Below are 23,717 nucleotides of genomic sequence, written 5' to 3'. Positions count from 1 at the left end.
AAAATATCTGATTTAAAGATCAATTTACTCTTAAAATTTTAATATTATCAAATACTCACTTGAAATAATATTTATAATAATAAAAATATTGTTATTTTTTAAATAAATCAAATCTATTGTTAATAAAAAAAAGATTTTTTAGATGTATTATATAAAAACAAAATTTACAATTATAAGTATATTAATATATAAATATATTTATAATAAAATAAATAAATTAACATGTAATATTATTTTAATACGTAACAATTTAAAAAAAATATATATAGCATGAAGAAAATGATTAAAAAATTATAATTGAATATTTGTCAATTCAATTTTAGTTATTATAATACTTATATATATGTTAACCGTTAAACTTAAACATACATGTTTGTAAAAATATAGTGATGATAAATTTATTAATTTTAAATTAAAAATAATTTACAATAAGTAAATACAACTTAAAGAGTTAAATATAGATAATTTGTTACTATATATTCAATGGATATATAGAATAAAATTTTTCAAAAAAAAAAAAAAACGTATAAATACAATAAATTTAGGTTTGAGGGGTAGTTTTTTAATTGCATAAATTATGTTAACAGAGTTAAAAAATTTGAGGTGGATTGTATACTTTTCAAACTAATAGACTGTGTTGAATTATACTAAAAACTAGAAGATCTTGATGAAATTTACCAAATATAAAAAAAGAAAGCTAAATATTCAATTTAGAATTTAATTTTTTCAAAATTTTTTAATTAAAAATATTATTTTTAATTTGGTTCAATATAAAACAAAACAAGCGCATAAAATAAAGTGAAACAAATTATGCCTTTGGTTGGAGAAAAAAAAGGTATAATTTTGTGTTTTTAATATAAAAGTAAAATTATTTATTTTGAAAACAAAGTTTAAATATAAAATATAATTGTTTTTTTAATATAAAAAATGCAAAAACTTGGAATATTTTAACATGAAAAATTTGTCATTTTTGTTCTTTGAAAAGCTAAACATTACATCCCGATGATCAAAGAACAGAAAAGGCAATATTTTTCAAATTTTGAAGCTTTGATAAAAAAGATAAAATAGGCATTTTCAAAATTTCAATTAATTAATAAGAAAGAAAATTTTTAAAAAATTAATCTATCAACCCATCATTTCTTTCACCTTTTCTCAACATCCAAACACCCAAAATTTACCAAAAAACTTAAAAAAAAAAAAAAAAAACTTCAAATCCAAAAATGAAAGTTTTTTATTGTTTAAAAATTTGAAGTAATTTGAAGTAATTAAGTTTTTTATGATAAAAAAGGATTTTAATGGTAAAATTTAAGCGATAATGAATTTGATGGCACTGAATTACACAGCGGTGATAAAGTTTTATTTCGAATGAAATTGAAAATGCTTAATATTAAATTAAACTAAATTTAAAATAATACCCTTAATTATGTATTTGGTTGAAGGGAAAACAAGGATAATTTTATATTTTTAATAGAAAAGTGAAATTATTTAGTTCAAAAACAAAGATTAAATATAAAAAATAATTGTATTTTTAACATAAAAAACGCAAAAACTTAAAATATTTTAACATGAAAAATTAGACATAATCAAAAGATAATTCAAATTTTCAATTAATTAATATAAAAGAAAATAAAAAATTTACCAAAAAACTAAAAAAGAACTTCAAATCCAAAAATGAAAGTGTATTACGAAATTAATCTTATTAAAGAATCAAACTTAAAAAATATATATATATATATATAAATGCTCAATTTTTTTTTTAGAGAGAATGAGATTTTGAAAAACCTTTTAAAATCTCTAAATTCTGAAAAAAAAAAAAAAAACTTTTGTCGTATTCGTCTTTTACAAACATTACAAATTACACACAAAAACCAAAAAAATCAGATTTACCAAAACCCAAAGCTACTATAATCACATCACAAAAAGTCCACTGCTATTTATCAACAGGAAATCGCAAAGCGCACCTCAGATTCATCCGCTTCGACACAATTATATAAAAAATTTGTGAATAAAAAAATAAAAATTTAGGAGAATAAAAGATGAGATTGATCAATATTTACTCTTTAAGAAACAAGAAATCAAGATCAAGATCTAGATTAGATTGATCTGAAAATTACAAAAGCGCGCAACCAAAATAAAGCATAAAGGAAGAAGGTAAGAGAAAATAGTAAGACGAGGAAGCATCGACGGCCAAAAGAGATATCTTTTCGATCCTCAGGCAGCAAATTTGGTAAGTATTGATCTTATTAATTAGTGAAGAAGCATAAGTTTTTGGATACCTTTATTTTATTGTTTAAAAAATTTGAAGTAATTAAGTTTTATCTGGTTAAAAAAGATTTTAACGGTAAAATTTAACGGATGTTGAACTTGATGACAATGAATAACACTGCCGTGATAAAATTTTATTTTGAATCAAATTGAAAATGTTTAATATTAAATTAAACTAAATTCAAAATAATACCCTTAATTAAAGAAACTTGCAAATATTAGATCAGTCCAAAAAAAAAAAAAAACCAATCATGTAACATTCTTTACCTCTTCTTTGCTTCTCTCCACCTATATATATATTATATGTTTTCCTTTGCTTCCTGCTAAATCCTTGTACACTTACTATCCTATGCGTCGGAGCACGCCTTAGAATGCCTTAGAATACAAATCTAGAACAAAAAACACGAGTTACATCACTTGTTTTGTAAGCCGAAGGGTAAAGGGTAAAGAAAAGATGAGGAGAATGACCAGAGTTAAGAAGGCATTCACAAGAATTCATTTCTATAATCAACAATTTGACATTCATGGGAAATGACAATTATATTAACTCGTTCTTGCACTATAATTTGGCATACAATGTGCCTGCTTGCCTGCCATTTCCTGAATCACTAGCCGAACCTAGACAACAGATTAAATATTGGATTTGCATGGGTGGTAAAAAAGAATCACTAACTCTGATCGACAACAATGCCCAATTAACGAGGTACAGAAGGCTGTATGTGAAAACAACAGCCTGGTCAACCAAGCAGTGCCTATCCCCATCAGATCAATGTCGCCACAGAATGAGTTAGCTCAACTAAACCAATTCTTCGGAATTTACATTAGTTTTCTGTTTTCTTGGCTGCATCTTCAACATCTTTGGTATTCTCAGGGGTAGACTCAGTTCCTGAAGCTGTACTCACATTGTCTTTACCAGACTCTGATGGCTCGGGGGGGTTTAAACCAAGATTTTCATTTGTTGATTGAGATGTCTCCAAGGTGGTGTCACTTGTATTGTCAGAGGATGACGGAGATGGTTCAGTAGCACCATCTGGGTCATGATCACTGCCTTTATCCTCCAGTTTCAATTGCAGTTCACCGTTTAGGACAATAGCAGATTCGTCAGAACCAGATGCTACATGGGAATCTGGGGTCTCTCTCCATTCAACCCAAGCAGGTGGTTTATCATTTGCACTGGGTCCAGCTTCTTTGGAGTCTTCAGACAAGTCAGCAGAGTTATCTTCTAATTTTGCATCGGGCACCTGAGAAGATGTTGCCGTATCATCTAAGTCATCATCATCACCAACAACAATCTCATCATCTTCACCATCACCATCCACAACGCCAGTTCCCTCAGTATTAGCCGATGCAGAAGCCAGAGCACCAGTTGAACGTTCATTGGAAACTCTATCATCTTCAAAAGCAAACCAGTTGGAATTTGTAAAAAGAGAACCACTGCAGGCAAAAACGAAAATGTCTGCCGATTAGGTAAAGCAATTGAGTTTAACACAAAATAAAATATTCAAAATGTTCAACAAAGTGACTAAATTCTAATTCCCACCAGTTAGTTCAAAAGAAGATTTCAACCTACCTTTCTTGGTCATCTCCTAGGCGCAGAGAAGATATTACAACCTCAGCAGATTCATCATCAAAGTAAACATCCTGAAAAGTAAAACAGCATTAGACATTTTCAATCATTCACAAAAACTCTCTAAACCCAAAGAAGGGACAGGCAAAACACGCTTTCAAAGGATAAACGGAAAAGTAACAAAAAAAATAAAAGCTAGGGAGAGTGGATGTTCTTGATGATAAAAGATGGGGATCCTTTTTTGTAGACCATAAATAACAGAGTGCAAAATCATTAGCCAGAACTTACAATTTCACACTAAAATGAGAGGAAAAAAAGGACAAAGAGGAAGAGTCCTCAGAACAAGTTTTAGCAAACTTTTCCTACATAATTATTCAAAAGACACACTGTCCAACTACTAAATTTAAATTTGAGACCATGACACATAAGATATACCTCATCATCTCGTTCATGTGAGCCAGGTACCTGAAACATATGAAAAAGATATCAGTAGATGAAAAAACATTCCACATTTTAAATCAGAGAGTACTAATTTAACAACAGAATGAAGACATAAAGACAAACAATGAAATGATAACATATCTCATCCAGTAAGATTTACGATAAGAATACAGAGAAGTAAAAATTTAAGACATTACAGTAAAAGAGCTAAAAAGTTTGATTTGGGAAAAAGAATACAGAGATATTGCAGACACAATAACTAAAATGAGAATAGCATGGAAAACCACAATAACTGCACAAACAGCTTAGCAAAAATCATTGAGACACTTTAAAGCCAAAGGTTAAGGCAGAATCAAGAATAAGTCAATGAAGCCAATCAAATAGTATTGAGTGTAGTTTTAATATAACACATCACTATTTCTTGCATAACTACAAATTATTGCAAATGAGGTCTCGTGTGGTTGCAGTATAAAATAATGTAGAATAATTGATTATTTCAGAAATATAATTTTCTGTTTTTTATGTTCATTCTCTTGGTCTTGGTATTCAATAAGTAGAGAAATACAACTCAAATATAGCTGGATCAGTACGAAAGTTCTAGAAAGCACCTCATCCATATCATCATTACTGTAAATGCCATATCGAAATGCCTGGCTTAAGTTATTTGCCAAGGCTGCAACATCATAATCCCTATCTTGGTAATCATCATCATCACTATCTCTAGTCCGGTCTTGTAGTGCAGTTGGCCTCCTGTTAAATTGATGAAACCATATTAAAGTAACTCAGAGAGAAAAGGTCATAAATATCATATCAAAAAAAAGGGTCAGCAGGCAGCAGCAACTTCTAATCATTTCCCTTGTCTGTGTTTCAATTTTTTGCTTGCTAATAAACAATTCAAGTAGCTAAAGTTCATTCAAAATCATTCATGTTCTTCAGCTTGGTGATTGGTTAGAAAAGAAGGACCGAAGCATTCAATGATAAAAATGACATACCCACAAGCCCACTGGTAAACATTTTCTGTAGCATTACGCTTTGATAGGACATTTGTCTGCCAATCAATCCATTCACTATGTTCCTGTCAACAGAAAACAAATTAAGAACACAACTCTTGGAAAGGTAAATAAAAAAAATTAACTTAAAAGGTTTTGCTTCTGACAGCAATGGGCAGAAACTTTACCCCTGGGAACTACCAATGATTAGAACTTGGAAATCTCATGGTTCAAAGCTTGGGAGTAAGAGTGGAGTTAATGACATGGGAGAAGGCTACCTCCCATTATTACTCCAGACAAAAGGATAGTCTCAAAATACAGAGTCCAAAATGCAAACATCCAGAAAAAAATGATAAATTTTGACATGACATTATAATTTTGAAAGTTTTAAAACAACGATGTAATAGTTAAATTTATCAATAAAGAAAAAAGAGTTACCATGTGTATTTTAACACACTCCCTCAGTCCCAAATATTATAGTCCACTCTGAAAAAGCTCAAATATTAAGAAAATACATTAAATGCACTCAAAAGAATTAATCATATTTCAGATTCTCATTTCTTTGTCCTTAGTTGATAAAAAGTTCTTAACCTAAATGTTGTTCATAGTATCATACTACATGCAACTTTTACTTAATGGATAATTTTTATGCAACATCCCAAATGGAAATGCAAACTTATTATTGGATAGACCAAATGTTAGATATCAGTCAATTGTAGAAATTTAGCTCTACTTCGGATTCTCTAATCAGAAAATATTCAAGTTCAATTTAGTGTTGCAACTTGCAATACAACACAGAACACTGACGAGTATTAAAAAATGCAATGAGGACTGCTTGAGATTTAAAACCTGCAGATATGCTTGAATTTCACCATTGCTATTTCCAATTTGAACAAGTTTGTTAGATATATGTGTCAAGTGTCCAATATTTCCTATCTTTGGCGGAACTCTACCTTCGGCACTAACTGTTGGCTGCAGGAGATTGGAGCAAAGGAAACATCAAGCACCAATTCAGCATTAAAATAGAGAAAGGGAGCGTTAAGCGTTAGTAAGTCCAAACATTTGGAAAAACTGGAATAAAATATATGCCACAGAAATGCCCTTTGAGTACTAGATCCAAGTAAAGTTTAACAGGATAACTACCATATTTAGATCAGAAGCTAACGTGCAATTCTTTTCGGCTTCAAGAATTTTTCCCAGAAGGTTACATTCACGAAGAAGATGTTCAACAAGTGGAACATTTTTGCTCTCTAAACATGACAATATTATGTTCTCCACATGGTGATGCAAGAAATTGTTATATGGGTACCTGCAAAAGGAATCAACTAAGGGAAGGAGAAATAGGATATAATCAGCAATTATATCATTGCAAAACAGGAACCTTAAACTTACTCAAAGAACAACTTCAAAATCCTTTGCACAGCACCCAGTTGAATCAATTCCTTTTCAGCAGCATCACTACCAACTGTCAGCAAGACAGAAATAAACTCTACAATCTGGAAAATCACATCAAATTATAAATAATCCCGTCAGTTTTTCTGGGTGTGCAATTGATGATCCATATAAAAGGACCATTTAAATAGTGGCCTGGTATAGAAATTAAGTTCAACCATCAGCTATAGCTGACTCATGAAGGAACCAAAATGAAGACACTCAATCCTCAAAATGAACAAAGGGTACTTTTAAAAACACAGAAATACCTTCAACCGATGTTTTCCAAGAGGTGGCTGTAATTTTCCATACGTTGTTAACAAGGTTGACTCTGAAGATGAAACATCCAAAAGCTTCAGTAAATCACCTGCAGCATGGTAACCTGATTTTTAAGTTCTCCCGTGGGATAACATTGATGTTTAAGTTTAGCCAAAATGAATTGCTTAAGCATCTGTTGTGAGCTGTGAAACACAGACAAGTCAGAATCCCCAAAACACCAGCATTGTATCAGTGTCCGACATGGATATGCATCTGACACAATAGAATGTGCATATGACACAAGAGGGACACACCAAAATTTTTTTTAAAAAATTAGGATACAGTCGACATAACAGAAATGGGTGGACATGGCGTTGAAAAGAACAATAAATTGTAGGCTCTTTTCATTGGAAAGAGAGGCTATGGATTAGACTAACTTCAACTACATGCAATACAACTATAACAATACAATAAAAAAAATCTATATAAATTTCATAAGATATGAGAGACTTTTTATGGCAAATTACCAATTTTTTTATTTAAAATTAATGAAACATATATATTTTTTATTGTCATATCCCGCCATATTGTGTCCTAACTTTTTTTAAAAATTGTCATACTGCCATGTCCATATTGTATTATACCTAGTACTGCGTTTGTTTCAATGCTTCCAAAGTCATGATACAAGAGCTGGAAGTTGACACTCTTTCTTGGTTTCCTTTTATTTAAATATTTTGATCTATAGAAGTAGTTGCAAATGCTTGAAAAGAGTAATTATAGGGGGCATATATAATAATAAGAATCATATGCTATGAAAGAAAACCCCTATAACATCTTCAACTAATTCATTTTCCAATTCTGAATGAGGTTATTCTGCAAATGGATTTGCTATGAAGCTAATAGTAAACCAGAAGAGATAACTTCACCTAAACTCTCCAGCATTCCTTCAACTGTCTCAGGGTTAGCAGCTATCATTGATCCTTGAGGGACTTGGCGGTTGTACGTGTGATATACACCCAATGTTAGCCTCTTAGGATCTAACAAAGATATGCCGATAGACAAGGAATTGACCAGAACAGATTTTGGTCTTGAGTCTTCCAAAGCATGACGAAATAATCTTCCAATGAAACTTCATGACAACACCCCAAAAAAAAAAAAACCCAAGTTAAATGATTGATAAGTCAGAGCACACTTTTGGCACATTTATAAGCAACATGAGAAAATATACTTTGGGCTTGTAATTTTTGCAGCGAGACCAGGAGGGGCAAATCGCGTTATTGCACACAAGGTTTCAGCTGCATTGGCATGCACCTCAGCAGAATCCTGTAAAAAACATTGGAACATTTTTCAATGAAAACTCTACCATATTTCAACACCAATAAATGAAATGACACCTTAATCACATGCCCTTAATGATCATAAGTCAGTGATACTCTTCATTGGTCAGGAAACATCTATGTAGACATCATTGCAAGACACTTGACAAAGAATCAGCACATAATCTCCATCATTACTAAATTGGCAAACACTAATTCCACTAGCGGAAAAGAATTTGATTGAATGGTGCAGAGTCAGCACTCGTGCATTAAAGAATGAAATACAACATTGTTCTAATCAAGGTACAAGAGAACAGCAGTAGAATTGGGTTTAGAGAAAGCGAAGGGTTGGTTCAGGAGATAAGGGCAAATATGTATTGGCGAACAAGGTTTCTAAACAGCACTTTCTATCTAGGGTAATTTAATTTGTCTTCCATGTTACCTTTCCCTTTTAACTTTATCTCTTTTTATTTTGTTTCATTTCCAACTTATTCTAGTGCTGATCCTACTTCAGAAACCCCTCTGTGAACAATAAAATCAAAAGGAGAAAAAAAGAAAGCCCCCAAAGGTTGACCTTTTTGACCAACCTCTGCCAAAGGATGGCTGTCCACCATCACCAATACCAATTCTCTTCCTATAAATACCCCCAACAAAGAGAGGAAAAGGAGAGGACAAAAGTAGAATATAAATATTTCCATATCCTGCTAATTTCTCGCAAACTGAGGGACCCTAAGCAAACATTATAGAGAAAGAATCTAAAAACACTTAGGAGAGAGGAGAGAGAAGGAAGCACTTCAGAGTGAGGAGGAGAATTTGAATTATGGGAATGAAAGAAAGGTGGCATACACTAAACAAAAAGAATACAACTTTTAAAAGATTAAAAATAAGAAAGAGAATTTGAAAGGGTGGTTGGGTGCTCTAGGACTTAGAACAAGGTAGGTTCCACAAAACCAATTCAGAGTCTAGTCTAGTTTTATTTTTGGAATGAAAATCACTTAAAAAGAAATATTAAAAATCCTCCAACAATGAATTTCTAAAGAAAATTACGGACAATTTTTTTGAAGAATTCTTGATGTAATGAGAATTTTACAAGCTCCACCAAAGTATTGGGAGAGTCCCAAAATATCTTACAATACATAGATTGAATGGAAATCATGATTGAAAGAGTAAATGATAAAAAGTAAAAATAAAAATTCTGCAGTAGAAAAATATTGAGCATCACTGAGTAACAAAATGATAAAAATAATGGCATGGGAATTGAAATATAAAAGTTCATAGCAAAACATGATTAAAACCAATTAAACAAAAAGGAAAAGTGGGACATTTTGAGCTAGTAGTTTTTTTTTCTTTTTGCAAATATATAAAAGCATATGGTGATAAAAATCTCCCTAATGTCGAAATTGTCAGAATTCTTGTAGTGACAAAATTCTAGAAAATTCTCAATGTTAGAAAAACTTTGCCAACCCACCAAAGTAAGAGTTGGAGCCAAAGAATCAAAAGATGAAATGAAAATACAAATGAAAACAGTAAGGGTAAATCATAGAGCATAAATATAAAATGAAAGTAATTGAATAACAAATCTTAGCTAAACATGATGAACTCCAAGTAAAAGAAAAGGAAAGAAGGAAATTTATAAAAAAAAATCCCTGCAATACCAAAATTGTATGAAGTCTTGCAGTAACAATATTCTTGAAAATACTCAAGGAAAAGTTTGCCGACTGCACCAAAGTGTTAGGTTGGTCCCAAAGAGTCCTTGTTACAAAAATTAGTTGAATAGATATATGTATATATGGAGGGCCCAAAAAGTTAAAGGCACTTACTGAGGAGCTGAACTTGTCCAAAATCATGTCCAATACATCTGTATCCTCTATCCATTTCATTAACTCCATGGAGTTAGTGTACATATGCTCATCAGCACCAATCAGTCGTATTAAAACCTGTTTAACAAGGAATGACTCTCATAAGCAAACCAAAAACCTCTCAGCAGGATAGTGAGTGGCAATCTAGGATCACGAGTTTATTTATCATCACAAGCTACTGAAAATATTTCGATAACATGAAAATCTTTGGTGGACAAACCAAATGCACAAGTAATCTCATCAAATGAGCAAAAAGAATAGAAAGATTAAAAAATTCCTCAAGCTTTTGAGAGGTTCATATATGGTAAATAACAAACAAAGATAAACAAACACCAACCTCCATTATGGAAGTTATGCCAATCAGGTCAACTAGCTGCTTGATAATTTCTTGATGACCCTGCACAGCATCATAAAGGCAATAAATCAGATCAATAATATAGAGGTAACTTTAAAGCCAATTCAAAGACAACAGCTTTAAACCCTATACAAAGCATTACATGCAACAATAAGCATCCACAACTGCAACAGAGCCACACAGATGATTCTAGATAGAAAAGTTTAGCATGCAGTTCATATTCAACAGGTATCACAGACTCCAGAGATACACATCAGATTCATCCAGATTCCAAAGAATTCAACCACATAAGCAACCCCAAGTCCTTGTTATATTGACAAGCACCACACATCTTAGTCCTTGTTATATTGACAAATATTCATATAAAGATGCATCAAAATGTAATGCCGCTTGTTGCAGCCATTTTATGCTGCTAGCAAGAGGAAAAACAAAGACATTAATGTTATATGAAGCATGCAATGCAAAACAATCTGAAGCTACGGCCACTAGGAAGTTTGTTGCAGCTTCGTTACAAGAATTTACAAAGACCACTGGGAATTTTGTAGCTTCCACAATGCAACACAATCTGAAATTTTAGATCTTCCAAAACCGAAAAAAAAAAATCCAATCAAAATGTTAAATGACTCTGTAAAGAAAGAGGAAATTACACCTAGAAATGAAATTCTAGACAGAATCAGCTAGCTGACTACCAATTAAAATGATCCACTACTTTCTACAATGCCTAATTAACTTAGAACTCTAAACAAATCAGCTAAAAACAAATGGAAAGTATACCCCCACAGTAACCCTTTTTGAGATAGGTGGTTTTCTAGATTTCAGTTTCTGTCCAAACCAAATCTATCTACATTCTAAGAAACTTAGGTTCAGAGAGAGAAGTGCTAAAGGAGAGATTCAATCTCCATACAAAAAGTCCAACTAAGGTGCAGACATGTAAAGCAATTCAACACATTGCCATCCAAATTAGCAAGTTGATATATAAAACCCTCTTCCCACAGAGGAAACATGCATCTTTTTTAGGCCCAACCATGGATTTCCCACCAATCTGGAACACACAACAGAGGAAACAGCCGGCAATACTTAAACAACCATTGAAAAAGGCTCAACACTTTAGCAGATCTTTAACTGCTCAAATAAGATAAGAGAAGAAAACCAGATCAGAGATGAAACCTCCCCTCAAAACAGAGGCACAACCAAATTAAATAGGTAGATGGACCAAATTGCAAAGCATATCACAGCGTCCAAATTATAACATTACCATTAGTTTAAAATTGAATTATATTTTGCAGGCAAATATAAAATTTCAATTTCATTCTTAGAATACTGTATTGCCATCATATAATAGTAAAGTAAAATAATATTCCCACACACACCATGTAATACCACCAAGAAACCATCATTCCAGTTTTGACAACATAAATACTACAAGAAATTCCTCAATCAAGTTGAAAAGAATCATAAACATACCTTAACATACTGCAAGAATGGCAATGTCTTCCGCAACAGCAGGCATATGACAACCTAGCAGGAAAAAGTTAACTAAATATGAAACATGGATAACAAGATATTCAAAGTCCCATATATTTTTAAACATAATAAATGAAATAAAATGAAATACACGACATCTACAATGTTAAAGATGTGAATATTTCAATAGCTCAAACAAAACACCTTGCTGAAGTAACCCGCCAGCGGTGTGCTATGGGAGTGATTTGAATCCAAAAAGGAAAATAACAAATTCATTAACTGCAAACAAGAAAGCACCAAATGATTTAGAAACTGACATTAATAAAGAAAACTACAACTGCAAAAACAAGGGGAATAAACGAGTCAACTTCTTACTTCCTCATCTTCTACCAACGTTTTTAGTATGATATCAACCTCACATGTAAAAATCTCACATGCAATAAAAGGAATCCTACAATCACACAAATCAAGCATCATAAAACATTATGTATACAGTAATATCAAGGGAGTGGGGGCACAAACCCATCTATTAAAACTATTAAACCTACTTAAAAGTTCGCCTCTTGTCAGCATCCTCTGGAGGTTCTACCACAATATATCGAAGAAGTTGTTCAACCTGAGCCTTCTCCCGCAAGCTACAAAAGAGAATAAAATATGACTGTAAAAAACCAATGAAGCAAAAAACATAGAAATAGTCATTGACTTACAAACAATTTTCAAAGTGCAGCTTAAATTGAGCAAATATCCAACCCTGCAACAATTCAAGCCATCAACATCCTTCGACGGGGTCCCAACTAAGGTTACTCTCTTTGATAGGGAAGCAATGCGAGAAAAGGCAAACTTTTGCCTAATAGATGCTTTTGTGCAAGAAAGATGCCAAGTCGACTCATCATCTCTCAAAACTTGACCATGGGCAAGGAAACTTTGGTGAATGGCTTAGGCAATGCTAGGTAGCACTTGGATCGTTGCCAGTTAATTGAAAAGGAGTTGCAGGCTTGTAAGGGTTCACATTCTTGGAAAGGCAGTAAGATAGCTATAGCTTTGAACTTTGATCCCTGATCCAAGTACAACGCATTGGACACTTTGTTTTACACTTTTACTTGTGGTTTCATAGGCAGTAAATGTTAGAAACACAGGATGCTCTAGATATTATTGATCTCTTCTTAGCATCCCCTTTGTGTCCTTTAATTTGTTTGGTTCATCTTCTAAAAAAACCGAAGGCAAAAAGCCAGATCTATCTATCAACACCTTTGGTACACTAGTAAGCAAAAAACAAAACACAACCCTCCACACTACACAATCTATTCAAAGCATTTATTCTAGATAGATGGTTACTTGGATAGCAATACTGCCAGAGGCTATGGTACATATATTAGATACATTACACTTTGTTCTCCAGTTATTAATAGGCAAAGAATTAGTTAAGAAATCTAAAGTAATTCTTACATGATATAAGTAATGATAAAGAAAATGTTTTTTTTCCAAAGTGATCCAGCACAACTTCATATAAACAAAGAACTAAACTGAGTATCAACACTGAAAGTTTTGTATAATTTAGCAAAAGATCTTCATCAATCTTGAACTGATTTTTTTCCAATGTAGCTTTCTTGACTTTCTACATAATTAACAGCATTTTACATTATACTTCACCACGCTTCTACATTTGTTCTTTGCCTCCCATTTTGAACTCCTTTTATGTTAATTAGAAGCTATAATCTCTTGGCTCTCATTAACCATGTAGGCATGGGTATCCATAGATTTAATGAATTCACATTCATTTTTAAAGACAAGCATAAAAAATGATCCCAAAATATATAAAAGGTGAATGCATTTATATATACCTTGCCATACATATATGACTATTAATCATTTCATAATCATCTATTGCCCCTCTTTAGATTATTCAAGTGAAATGTAAAGTTAAAATTTTATAAGCGTTTCAGAAGCCTTTGCCAAAGGCTTTAACATTTAAAGCCATGACCTATGATCAAACATTAACACATTGTCTCACTAATAACAAAATCATGCATCGTGATTAGAGTAAAAAATACACTATATAAGCACATTAGAGCCCATATATTATCTAATAGAAACATGATGGTATAGAACAATTTAATGTGCTATGAAATGAAAGAACAAAGAAAGCAAGCATATGTAGAGACGAGGAACTGTACAAGTTTATAAGCCGCCCATTAAGGGCTTTGCATTCCTGAATAATTTCATCCTCATCAAGAAGCTCCTCCAGTGTAAAATTTTCCTTATCTAAAACTGTCTCAACCTGCATTTAATCATAAAAACGAAAATTGTCAAAAGAAAACAAAAATGAAGAACAAAAGCCATACTTTCCAAAGAATACACAGACAGAAAATAGTACACATACATGTTGACTGTAAACTAACAAGTATGGCCTTGGCCCTTGATTATCACTTCCTTCCACAATGGGGCTTATTGGGGAATAGAATAAGGGTAAGACAAAATTATTGAGGAATAGAATAAGGGTTTAACTTAAAAGATAAACGGTTATTACAGGAATGTCATCTTAGGCTTCTAGAGAAAGCATAGCAAATGGGCCAAAGTCGTAAACATTTCAGCTAATTCTTTTCTGCTTTAAGTAACAAGATAATGCACGGTTAAGAAGATTTTCCTCCAGAATCTCACCTACTTGAGAGGAAAAAAATATAGGATCCGACTATTTCTGCCTCCTTGCCCATCTAAAATATACTAATGTATAACCGTTGGGAACAAAAACAAAATATTTCCCTCTAATCCTCTCCTCCAACGTCCTCCTCTATAAAGGCGGTTGCAATGCTTTAAACATTGATGCCAAAGTACAAACACTGAATTTCACATTTGAAAAAACGCCCATTGATTCAAAAGAAAACAAAGGTACTCATTTTATCCCGTAGCAAATGCCGCCTGATTTATATACTTGATTTAAATGGAACTCTCGACCGAGTTGAAAAACTCCAGAGAAAACGACCCATACTCTATATTGTAACATTGTTCAAACAAAGAGGCAATACCAAAGGCTTTCAACCATTTCCAGACGTTGAAACACAATATTTCAAGCCCTTATTTCTGTTTGTTGCATTTTATGAGCAGCAAAACAGAAATTTCACAAGCATGAAACCCCAGAATTCAATCAAATTCACAAGAAATGGCATACACATATGCATAGTATAGATCAAAAACAATAAAATGAGCAGGCGAAACTCACAGGAGACGCAGTGGACAATCCGGCCATACGCCAAAACATCTTTGCGAAATTTTAACAACGAAATCGCTTCCAAAAAAAGAACCCAGATCTGATCCAGATAAAAAATAAAAAAAAACCCTAGGAGTCGGCGAATTTAAACAAAGAAAACAAAAACATCCGCCGCAGGGGAAACCCTAGCAGTCTGAACCGTACGGATTCGAAAGGAAAACTCAAGAAAAAAAGGGGATTTTTCTGGGATTGGATCGAGCCGATGGATTAGCGTAGGGTCGAGAGAAGAAAACCAAAAAGCAACCCGTAATCGCGGGATTGTTTGGGGAAACTGAAAGTAAAATAAAATTAATATATGCATTATTTATTGCTCACTTAAATTGTTATATTTTTGTTTTTTATTTCTTTTTTCTTTTACACTTTAAAGTCTGAAATATCAAATATATTATGAATATTAGGTAAAAAAAAATCGAAAATTGATATATTTTGGTTCAATTTGAAATTTTACTTTATTTAATTTAAATTAATTTAAATATTAAATATATATTTTATTTAAATTGAATTTTAAATGAAAAAATGAAAAATTGTAAAAAAATTAAATCAAATAAAAAAATGTATTTTTATTAGTTTTTATATATTTTTTAATTTAATTAAATAAAAATAATTATTTTATATTTAAATTTATTTAAATATATTAAAAATTATATTAAAATAATACATACAAATTTAAAAAATTACTAAAACAAATCGAACCCGAATGATATAATTTAATTTGATTCTATTTAAATAGTATGAAAAATCAATTTAAATTTAAATTAAATTTTAAATTTTCATAATTTTATATATTATTTAAAAATTTTAAATCAAATTTAATTAAATCCAAATTAGTATCAAACTGAATGAGAGTTGATATTTTGATATTTTAAATAGGGAGATTTTATTTAATTATTTATACTCATATTTTTAGTGGTGAATAAAAAAATTTGCACCCAATCGGTCGATCAAATTCATTAAATCAAAAACTGATAGCACGTTCGATCCAATAACATATATTAAACCAGATTTTTATCAAATTCGTTAAAAATCATATTAAACTGTTAATTAAATCAAATATAAGATTAAATAGCTAATTAAACAAATCTATATTTATATTATTGTTTATTATTCAAAAATTATTTATAAATAGTAAAATTTGAACCTTTAATCTCTCAATTTCATAATAAAATTAAAGACCAATAGACTACATAATTCAGTTAAATGCATTTTTATTAATTATTTATTATATTTAATATTAAAATCTATAACTATCTATAAAAATTATCCCTAATTTTATATTATCAACTCACCTTAGCAATGTCTTAAAATAAAAATTCATGAATAATTTTGAAATAAAACAAATCTAGAATGTTCATTTATACCTTGTCAAAGTCTTCTTATCTCTTTTCAATTCTTGCGTATGGGTATTTTCCGATAATGAATTGACTTTTAAAAAACGTCAAAATCAAAATTTGTTTTATAATATATATGTTAAGATCCTTTTACATTGAATTGATTTTTAGATTTATGTGTTAAATAATATTACATTTACTATCATTTTTATAAATTATTTAAGTAAAAAATAGTTTAACTAAAATAACAATATTTATTATAAAAAATAGTAATCAAATTCTAAAACTTAAAATCTAAATCCTTTTAGAAAATTGTATTCAATATTTGAACTACTCATGTATTCATTATTTTTCATAATAGAATTGAGAAAATTCAACAAGAATCACCTCTAATTTTTTTTTAAATGCAGTAATAGAAGTAAAAAGAAGAAGGCTTGATAAAAAAAAAAAACTATTAATCAAACAAATTAAGAAAAACAAAGATAGAAATTCAAGCAAAAAATGACAAATAAATAAGTATAAAAATTAATTTAACAAATTTTATAGGTGTTAAAGATCAAGATACTATTAAAATTCATACAAAAAATATTTATACGAGTAAATTATTATGCATATTATCTAAATATTTAAAATTATTTTTTAAAATAAATAAAATTTATTTTAAAATTATGTAAACTTACAGATATATAAAAATAATTGCACAAGATAAAAATGACACAAATTAAAAAAATTAATTTAAAATAATAAAATTTTTAGTTTTTAATTTAATATTTTGTTCGTGTACTAAATAATAATATTTATATATAAATTTTTTAGATATTTTATTTTTTCTCAAATAGTATTATATGTTTTGAGATTTTATATTTTTAATTAAAATTAAAATTTTATTATATTTTAGTATTTTAATTATATTATTATTATTATTATCAATAATTTACTTATATATTAAATATTTAAATAATTAAATAATATTAATTTATTTATATTTTACAGTAACTTTCATACTTACGGTGTTGGCCAACTCAATCCAAATATTTTGCTTTCAGTTTGACGTATTATTTTTTGCTTTCAGTTTGACGTAGTCTTTCTCATTCTGGAAGTAATATCAGATTTTAGTTGCCCGTCCAAATAAAAAAAAAATTTACTCCTGCCTAGATTAAACTATTATCCCATCATTTGCTTTGTATTTTTCTTAGTTACTTAATTGATTAAACTAAATTTCCTCCTGCAGTTTTTAATTAATTATTACATGAACACTTTGACTTCAAATTTTTCACCTTTTTTTTTTTTGGGTATAACCGATTTTGCATATGCATTTGATACGTTATCATGCGGAAATGAAAGTCATCAATAATGTTAAAAAAAAAAATTTGTTGGAATTCATCAGGAGTATCCAGCAGCAGTTTTGCATCCTCATGCATCAATAAGCTTGTGTTTTTCTGTAATATAATTTTCCTAAAAATAATTATGGAAGTTTGTAATATAATTAAGGATGATCAAGATTGACATATGGGTAAACGAATATACTATTTGATAATACTTTGCATATTTTTAATAAATAAAAAATTAAATAGTCAATGCTATTAAATTAAATCTAAATTTTTAGGCGAAAATAATAATTAAAATAAAAAAGATATTTTTGATAATTATAATAAAAAAATGAAATCAATAGAAAATAAAAAAATAATGTGAAACAATATAAGTTATCTTATAATTAATTTTGTAGAAAATTTAAATCCTACTACAAATTAAATTACAGAATTAATATTATCATAACTTGAGTTTTATTTTTTGAAATCTTAATTAGCTCCATTCCATTAAAAATTCTCTCTTTCCAAAAAAATAGAAAAAAGAAAAACAAAGAAAAATAAAAAAATGAGTATGTTTTCTCATTTTTTACACAGGAATGTCTCGTTAAACATATGAAAAAAGAAAGATAAAAAAAAAAAAAAAGTTAATTTTTGAAACCAACCACACTAGTTTAAAGACTTAGGACCTATTTGGATAGGATTAATTCTAATAATATATAAAAATAATGATAAAAATGAGATTAATTATTATAATGATAAAATTAAAATTAATGATAAAATATATATTTGGATGTAAAAATAACAATAACGGTGAAATGAAAATTAAAAATTATCATTAAAAATATTAAAGTAAAAATTATATTAACAAAAATTTTAAATTATTTAATAATTATAAAATTAATTATAATTTTATTTATTTATTAATTTATTATATAATAAATAAAACATATTTATTATAATAAATTAATAAAATTATTTTATACTTCAAATAAAAAATAAAAAAATTAAAGTACAAGGATATTTCTATCTTTATAATACAAAATGAAGGATGAAAAAGGGAAAAAAAAAAAGTCCAATGCGTTTTTTTAACTAAAACTAAATCTTTCAATGAAGAAAAGCAGGTTTCATGTCCAAATTGATGTCAAATATCAATGAGCATAAATTTTATTGACAATTGCACCTCCAATCAACGTAAATATTGTTGACCACAATATTTTTAACAACTCCACCTCCAGTGCGCATAACTTTGTTGACCAAGAGGTGCAGTCGAAAGAAAATGAAGTCTAAAGTTAAAAACTAGCCGAATCGATATGTAAAAGACTGGCTAGAAGGCCCCACGAGTGACTCTAACAAAGTGACATGTAAAACAAAACCCCCCATGTGAGACGCTAGCAAAGTGATATGTAAAACACAACCCGTGTGGGACTTATTTATTTGAAATTAAGTTTTTATAATTTAATTCTTTTATAGTATTTTTGCTTTTTTTTTTTCTGTAAACGAGGCATAAGTAGTAAAAGCAAAAAAGGAAATTCTTTTACTTTTGAAATTAATGGAATTGACGCTTTTTCATTAAAAAGCTTTTTACAACAAATTTTTAAAATAATTATTTAATACTTAATATTATTACTTAAAATTTAAAATTATTTCATTTTAGTTTTTATTAACATAATTTTACATTAAATGTAAAATTTAAAATAAATATAAAAATTAATTTAACAAATTTTATAAGTGTTAAAGATTAAAATACTATTAAAACTCATGTAAAAAATATTTATACGAGTAAGTTATCATACAAATTATTTAAATATATAAAATTATTATTTTTTAGATAAATAAAATTTATCTTAAAATTATGTAAACTTACAGATGAACAAAAATAATTGCACAAGATGAAAATGACATAAATTGAAAAAATTAATTTAAAGTGATGAAATTTTTAGTTTTTAATGTAATATTTTGTTCATGTACTAAATAATACTATTTATATATAAAAATTTTGGATATTTTATTTTTTTCTCACATATTATTATATGTTTTGAGATTTTTAATTTTTAATTAAAATTTTAATTTTATTATATTTTAATTATATTATTATTAATTTACATGTATATTAAATATTTAAATAATTAAATAATATTAATATATATATATATATTTTAAAGTAACTTCCGTATGTACGTACGGTGTTGACCAAGTCAATCCAAATCTTGTGCTAAAAACACAGACTTCTTTTCCTTTCAGTTTGACATATTCTTTCTTATTCTGGAAGAAACATCAGGTTTTATCCAAATACAAAATTATTTAGACATAAATAGTGAAATTTAGACAGAAAAAAGAGTTAACATAAAATAACAATATTTATTATAAAAATAGTAATCAAATTCAAAAACTTAAAATCTAAAACCTTTTAAAAATTTGTATTTAATATTTGAAATACTCACTATATTCATTAATTTTTGAGAAAATTCAACATGAATCACCTCTATTTATTTTAATTGCAGCAAAATACCAATCATGACTGGTCGGGGACCTATTTAGCATGGTGCAGAGCGGATGACTATCAGATATGGAGAACAAAAGCAATATCCTGGTAACCATCTAGCCTACATTTAAATGCCAAAAGTATAACACATTGCTCAAAACATAGGGGATGGAGGGGCAGCAGGATGTGCAAATTAAAAGATGTCCACCAATTTTGATTGTAATGGAAATGCAACCATGATTTACTCTTTAAAAATGACTCCGCATCGCATGTTTTACTTTTTATCCAGTACTGTCTATTTAGATGATGAACTAAAACTTATACATCATGTTTACCTTAAACAACATCATACATCGATCACATCCAACAGTCCAAACTCGTTCTTTTCTTAGGCAATCAATCGTCTCACTTTTATGACCACATATTGTGTCAATGTAAGCTCTGTCCTCCATATTCCAATACTTGACTATCTGATCAAATGATCCAGAAAAAGGATCTGTGGTCCCTTGCCTAAAACTTAAACATAACAAATGTTTTTGATGACCTGGAAGTGCCTGTTAAGCACAAATTAAAGGCCAAATTGAGAAAAACTGTATATACTTTACTATTCATGAAATTGAAAATTTGGAATAGGTTAAGTCAAATAGACTAAGAGGAGACTAAAGAAATACCTGTAAATGCTCCGTTGTACAAATGTTCCACAAATGAACATGGCGGTCTAAGCCACCACTTGCCAAATACCGGCCATCAGAACTAACAGCCAATGCTAAAACACTTTTACTATGCTTTTTAAGTCGACCTCGCAGGTCCTTACACCCGCGATTTTTAAGAATATTTTCACTAGGCCATTGGAAATTTTCAATTTTCCCACTTTCTACATCCCACTGCAAAACAGTACCATCTTTGGATGCTGAAATGCCTTTCAAGTCATTATCAGAGAGAGCTAAAGCAGTAACAGATAGCGATGCTTCACTAAAACTTTAAATCTATCAGCAGTTTCTGGTTTTTTAAGCCTGACTTGGCACAGGAATCTGTCAATATCAAAGGAAATGTTTCCAACACCGGAATGGTAAAAGGACATTCTTATGAGTAAAAAAAGTGATTCTTTTACCTGGAAGCAACGACTCTCCTAACCCTGCCACTCTCCTCAAGCTACTCCTGCTGCAAAATCTTGGCCACAAGTTAATCCCTCAGCTCTTCCTCTTCCTCATCTTCTTTTTCCTTCCTTGCTATTGCCCGCATCTTATCCAAAAGCTCTCTCGCCACCCTTTTTCGAATCTCACCAGGGGTCTCCTCATCCTCATCTTCATGCTTCTCCTCTCCCCCGCTTGCCTCAGAACCACCCAGAATCTCAGCCATCTCTTCAGAGCCCCCGGACTCAATGTCATCGTCGTCGTACTCCATTTTCCGCCGCTACTTCCTCTCCATTTCGAAAAACGGGTCATTGTTGATCGAAAATTTTCTTGCCCATGTGGCCTCCTTTTGGGACCGATGACCCTCTCTTCTTTTCATTCCTGCTCTTCATGGTTCAACAATCAGAGAGAAAGAAAAAGGATTTTCCTTTTTCTGTCAGGTGAGGAAAACGGATCGTGTTTACATGGGTCGATTGCGGTTTTGAAATTTGGTAGGAACTAAACAACCTAGGCCCCCACCCCTAATAAAAATAAATAATAATACTGCGAAGTTAAAGTTCAAATAAATTTGTGTTCCATTAACATTTTACATCTACGATTTCCATAGTTAATTTTCAAGCCAAAAGACGAAAAGAAATTGGATTCAAGCGGTATAAGTAATTATTTATTAGAGTAATTTTGAATATATAATTTATTTATTTATTTTAAACTATTAGATATGATATATTTTATGAAATTAAATAATTTATTTATTTTAATTTTTTTAAATATTATTAAAAAAAACTTAAAATTCAAGGAGAGTAAAGATCGTAAAAAAAATTATGTTAGCTTCAAAATTAAGAAATAAAAATAAAGCTTCATTTTTTAGTATGGTTGGAGTTAGTTAAAATTTACATTTTGAAATAAAGTTTAACGTTTAAATATGTATTTTAAGATTAAAATTTTAAAGATCTGATCACAAAACGTAAATTTTAATTTAAAATTTTAATTATAAAACATAAACTTAAGTATTGTGAAAGAATTTCCACCACACTTCCAAACAAAACCTAAATGTTATATTTTTTAAAAAAATTCATATTTTTCTTGTAATTAATAATTAGTTTGTAGCAAGTACGATGCAAGAATTGTTTTTATATATAATTATACACAAATAATACTTTTAACAAAAAATAAAAATTTTATATATACATACATTCAATTGAATATGTATCTTTAAGGAAACAAATTTGGATTAACTCAAAATTGCTCAATTAATTTTGAATTTTTTATTTTTATTACAATTAAAGATAAGTTAATATTCTTTTAAAAAATAAATTTACTCGTTAGATTTACAAAAATAATTCACTCTCATGTGAATACTGTTTAATTTGAAATTTCAACAATATCTAAATAAATTTTATTCATATCATATATTAAAATTTTATATGAAAATATAATGTTATCTTTTGACCTTTTTAGAAAATAATTCAACAAACAATCATTTTTATTGTTACAAATAGTATTTGTTAATCTTGATAATTCTATACATGTAGAATATTTTAGTAAATTAAATAAAAACAATTTTAGTATAGATTAATTTTCAAAATTTTCTTTAATTTAATGTATTTTTCAAATAATTTAGATTTATTTGCTACTAACCATGACAAATTAATACACATCTAGCAATATAGTTAATGAAGATTAAACTATATACTATGAAAGTTCAATTATCTTCATCTTTCACATATTTATTTCATTTTTAAAAACTAAGCATATTAATTCATTGTAAATGCCTTTGTTAGAATTGAGTTTAAATTTTGGATAGAGAGTCATCACAAAAGATTCAAATCTTTTGCAGTCTTTGTCATTGTCAAGATTCCATTTTCCTTAAACCTAATTAAAGGCATCAAGCAACAGAAGCAAATCAGACAAGGCAGTCAAAATAAAGCTTCTTCTTAAAAATATTATTATTCAGAATCATGCACATCAGAAATGAATAGCTGTTGTTTTCTTTTGCTATGCCATGAACACTTCAGGAATCAAATCCCATAGGATTTCTATTATAATGGCTTTTTTTTCTTTTTTTTTTCTTCCAAACAACCAAAAAATAAAAATTTATCTACAATCCTACAAAATTTCTGCAACAGACTACAATTTTTTGGCTGAACCTATCTGTACATTTGAGCCACAATAAGGATCGTAATTGGCTGACTATGACAAGAGCCCTGTAAAGAACTGCTGATCTCAAAGGTTCAAAAATGAATGATAATTCAAG

At 29.4% G+C, this 23,717-nt stretch overlaps 1 protein-coding gene and 1 pseudogene across 6 annotated transcripts; both read right to left on the bottom strand.

Annotated features, from left to right (window-relative positions):
- Window positions 1-2,738: 2,738 nt before the first annotated feature.
- Window positions 2,739-15,489, bottom strand: LOC111275366 (SIT4 phosphatase-associated family protein). Of its 5 annotated transcripts, none has more exons than XM_089755442.1 (20): window positions 15,163-15,489; window positions 14,326-14,389; window positions 14,120-14,223; window positions 12,494-12,580; window positions 12,321-12,396; window positions 12,150-12,224; window positions 11,946-11,999; window positions 10,464-10,523; window positions 10,088-10,204; window positions 8,180-8,274; window positions 7,878-8,080; window positions 6,963-7,060; window positions 6,655-6,758; window positions 6,406-6,571; window positions 6,112-6,234; window positions 5,266-5,348; window positions 4,882-5,023; window positions 4,268-4,297; window positions 3,836-3,906; window positions 2,739-3,699 (listed from the first exon to the last, which is right to left on the bottom strand). In XM_089755442.1, exons 6-20 carry the CDS (start codon window positions 12,219-12,221, stop codon window positions 3,087-3,089), a joined length of 2,031 nt encoding a protein of 676 aa, XP_089611568.1. In that variant the 5' UTR covers window positions 12,222-12,224; window positions 12,321-12,396; window positions 12,494-12,580; window positions 14,120-14,223; window positions 14,326-14,389; window positions 15,163-15,489; the 3' UTR covers window positions 2,739-3,086. The 5 variants fall into 5 exon arrangements, with proteins under 5 accessions (XP_089611568.1, XP_089611567.1, XP_089611566.1 ...); XM_089755441.1 differs by lacking the exon at window positions 14,326-14,389 and adding an exon at window positions 12,653-13,000; XM_089755440.1 differs by lacking the exon at window positions 14,326-14,389 and adding an exon at window positions 12,653-12,696.
- A 4,928-nt stretch (window positions 15,490-20,417) lies between these two features.
- Window positions 20,418-21,947, bottom strand: LOC149511401 (U3 snoRNP-associated protein-like YAO; annotated as a pseudogene). The gene is made up of 2 exons (XR_016334223.1): window positions 21,002-21,947; window positions 20,418-20,884 (listed from the first exon to the last, which is right to left on the bottom strand). The product of XR_016334223.1 is annotated as a U3 snoRNP-associated protein-like YAO (transcript).
- Between the last annotated feature and the right edge of the window lie 1,770 nt (window positions 21,948-23,717).

This window comes from Durio zibethinus, chromosome 26, assembly GCF_047325235.1.
Source record: "Durio zibethinus cultivar Kanyao isolate XHJ-2024 chromosome 26, ASM4732523v1, whole genome shotgun sequence".
NCBI lineage: Eukaryota > Viridiplantae > Streptophyta > Magnoliopsida > Malvales > Malvaceae > Durio > Durio zibethinus.
The sequence above is the reverse complement of the archived record's forward strand: the minus strand, read 5'-3'. Positions and strand labels throughout refer to the sequence as shown.

Coding starts and splice junctions, on each gene's coding strand:
- LOC111275366 (XM_022860710.2), bottom strand. CDS start 15,201: ATGTTTTGGCGTATGGCCGGATTGTCCACTGCGTCTCCT. Junction 8,275..10,087: donor TGGACAAGTTCAGCTCCTCA/GTAAGTGCCTTT, acceptor TGTTTTTTACAG/GATTCTGCTGAGGTGCATGC. Junction 5,024..5,265: donor GTTTACCAGTGGGCTTGTGG/GTATGTCATTTT, acceptor TCAATTTAACAG/GAGGCCAACTGCACTACAAG.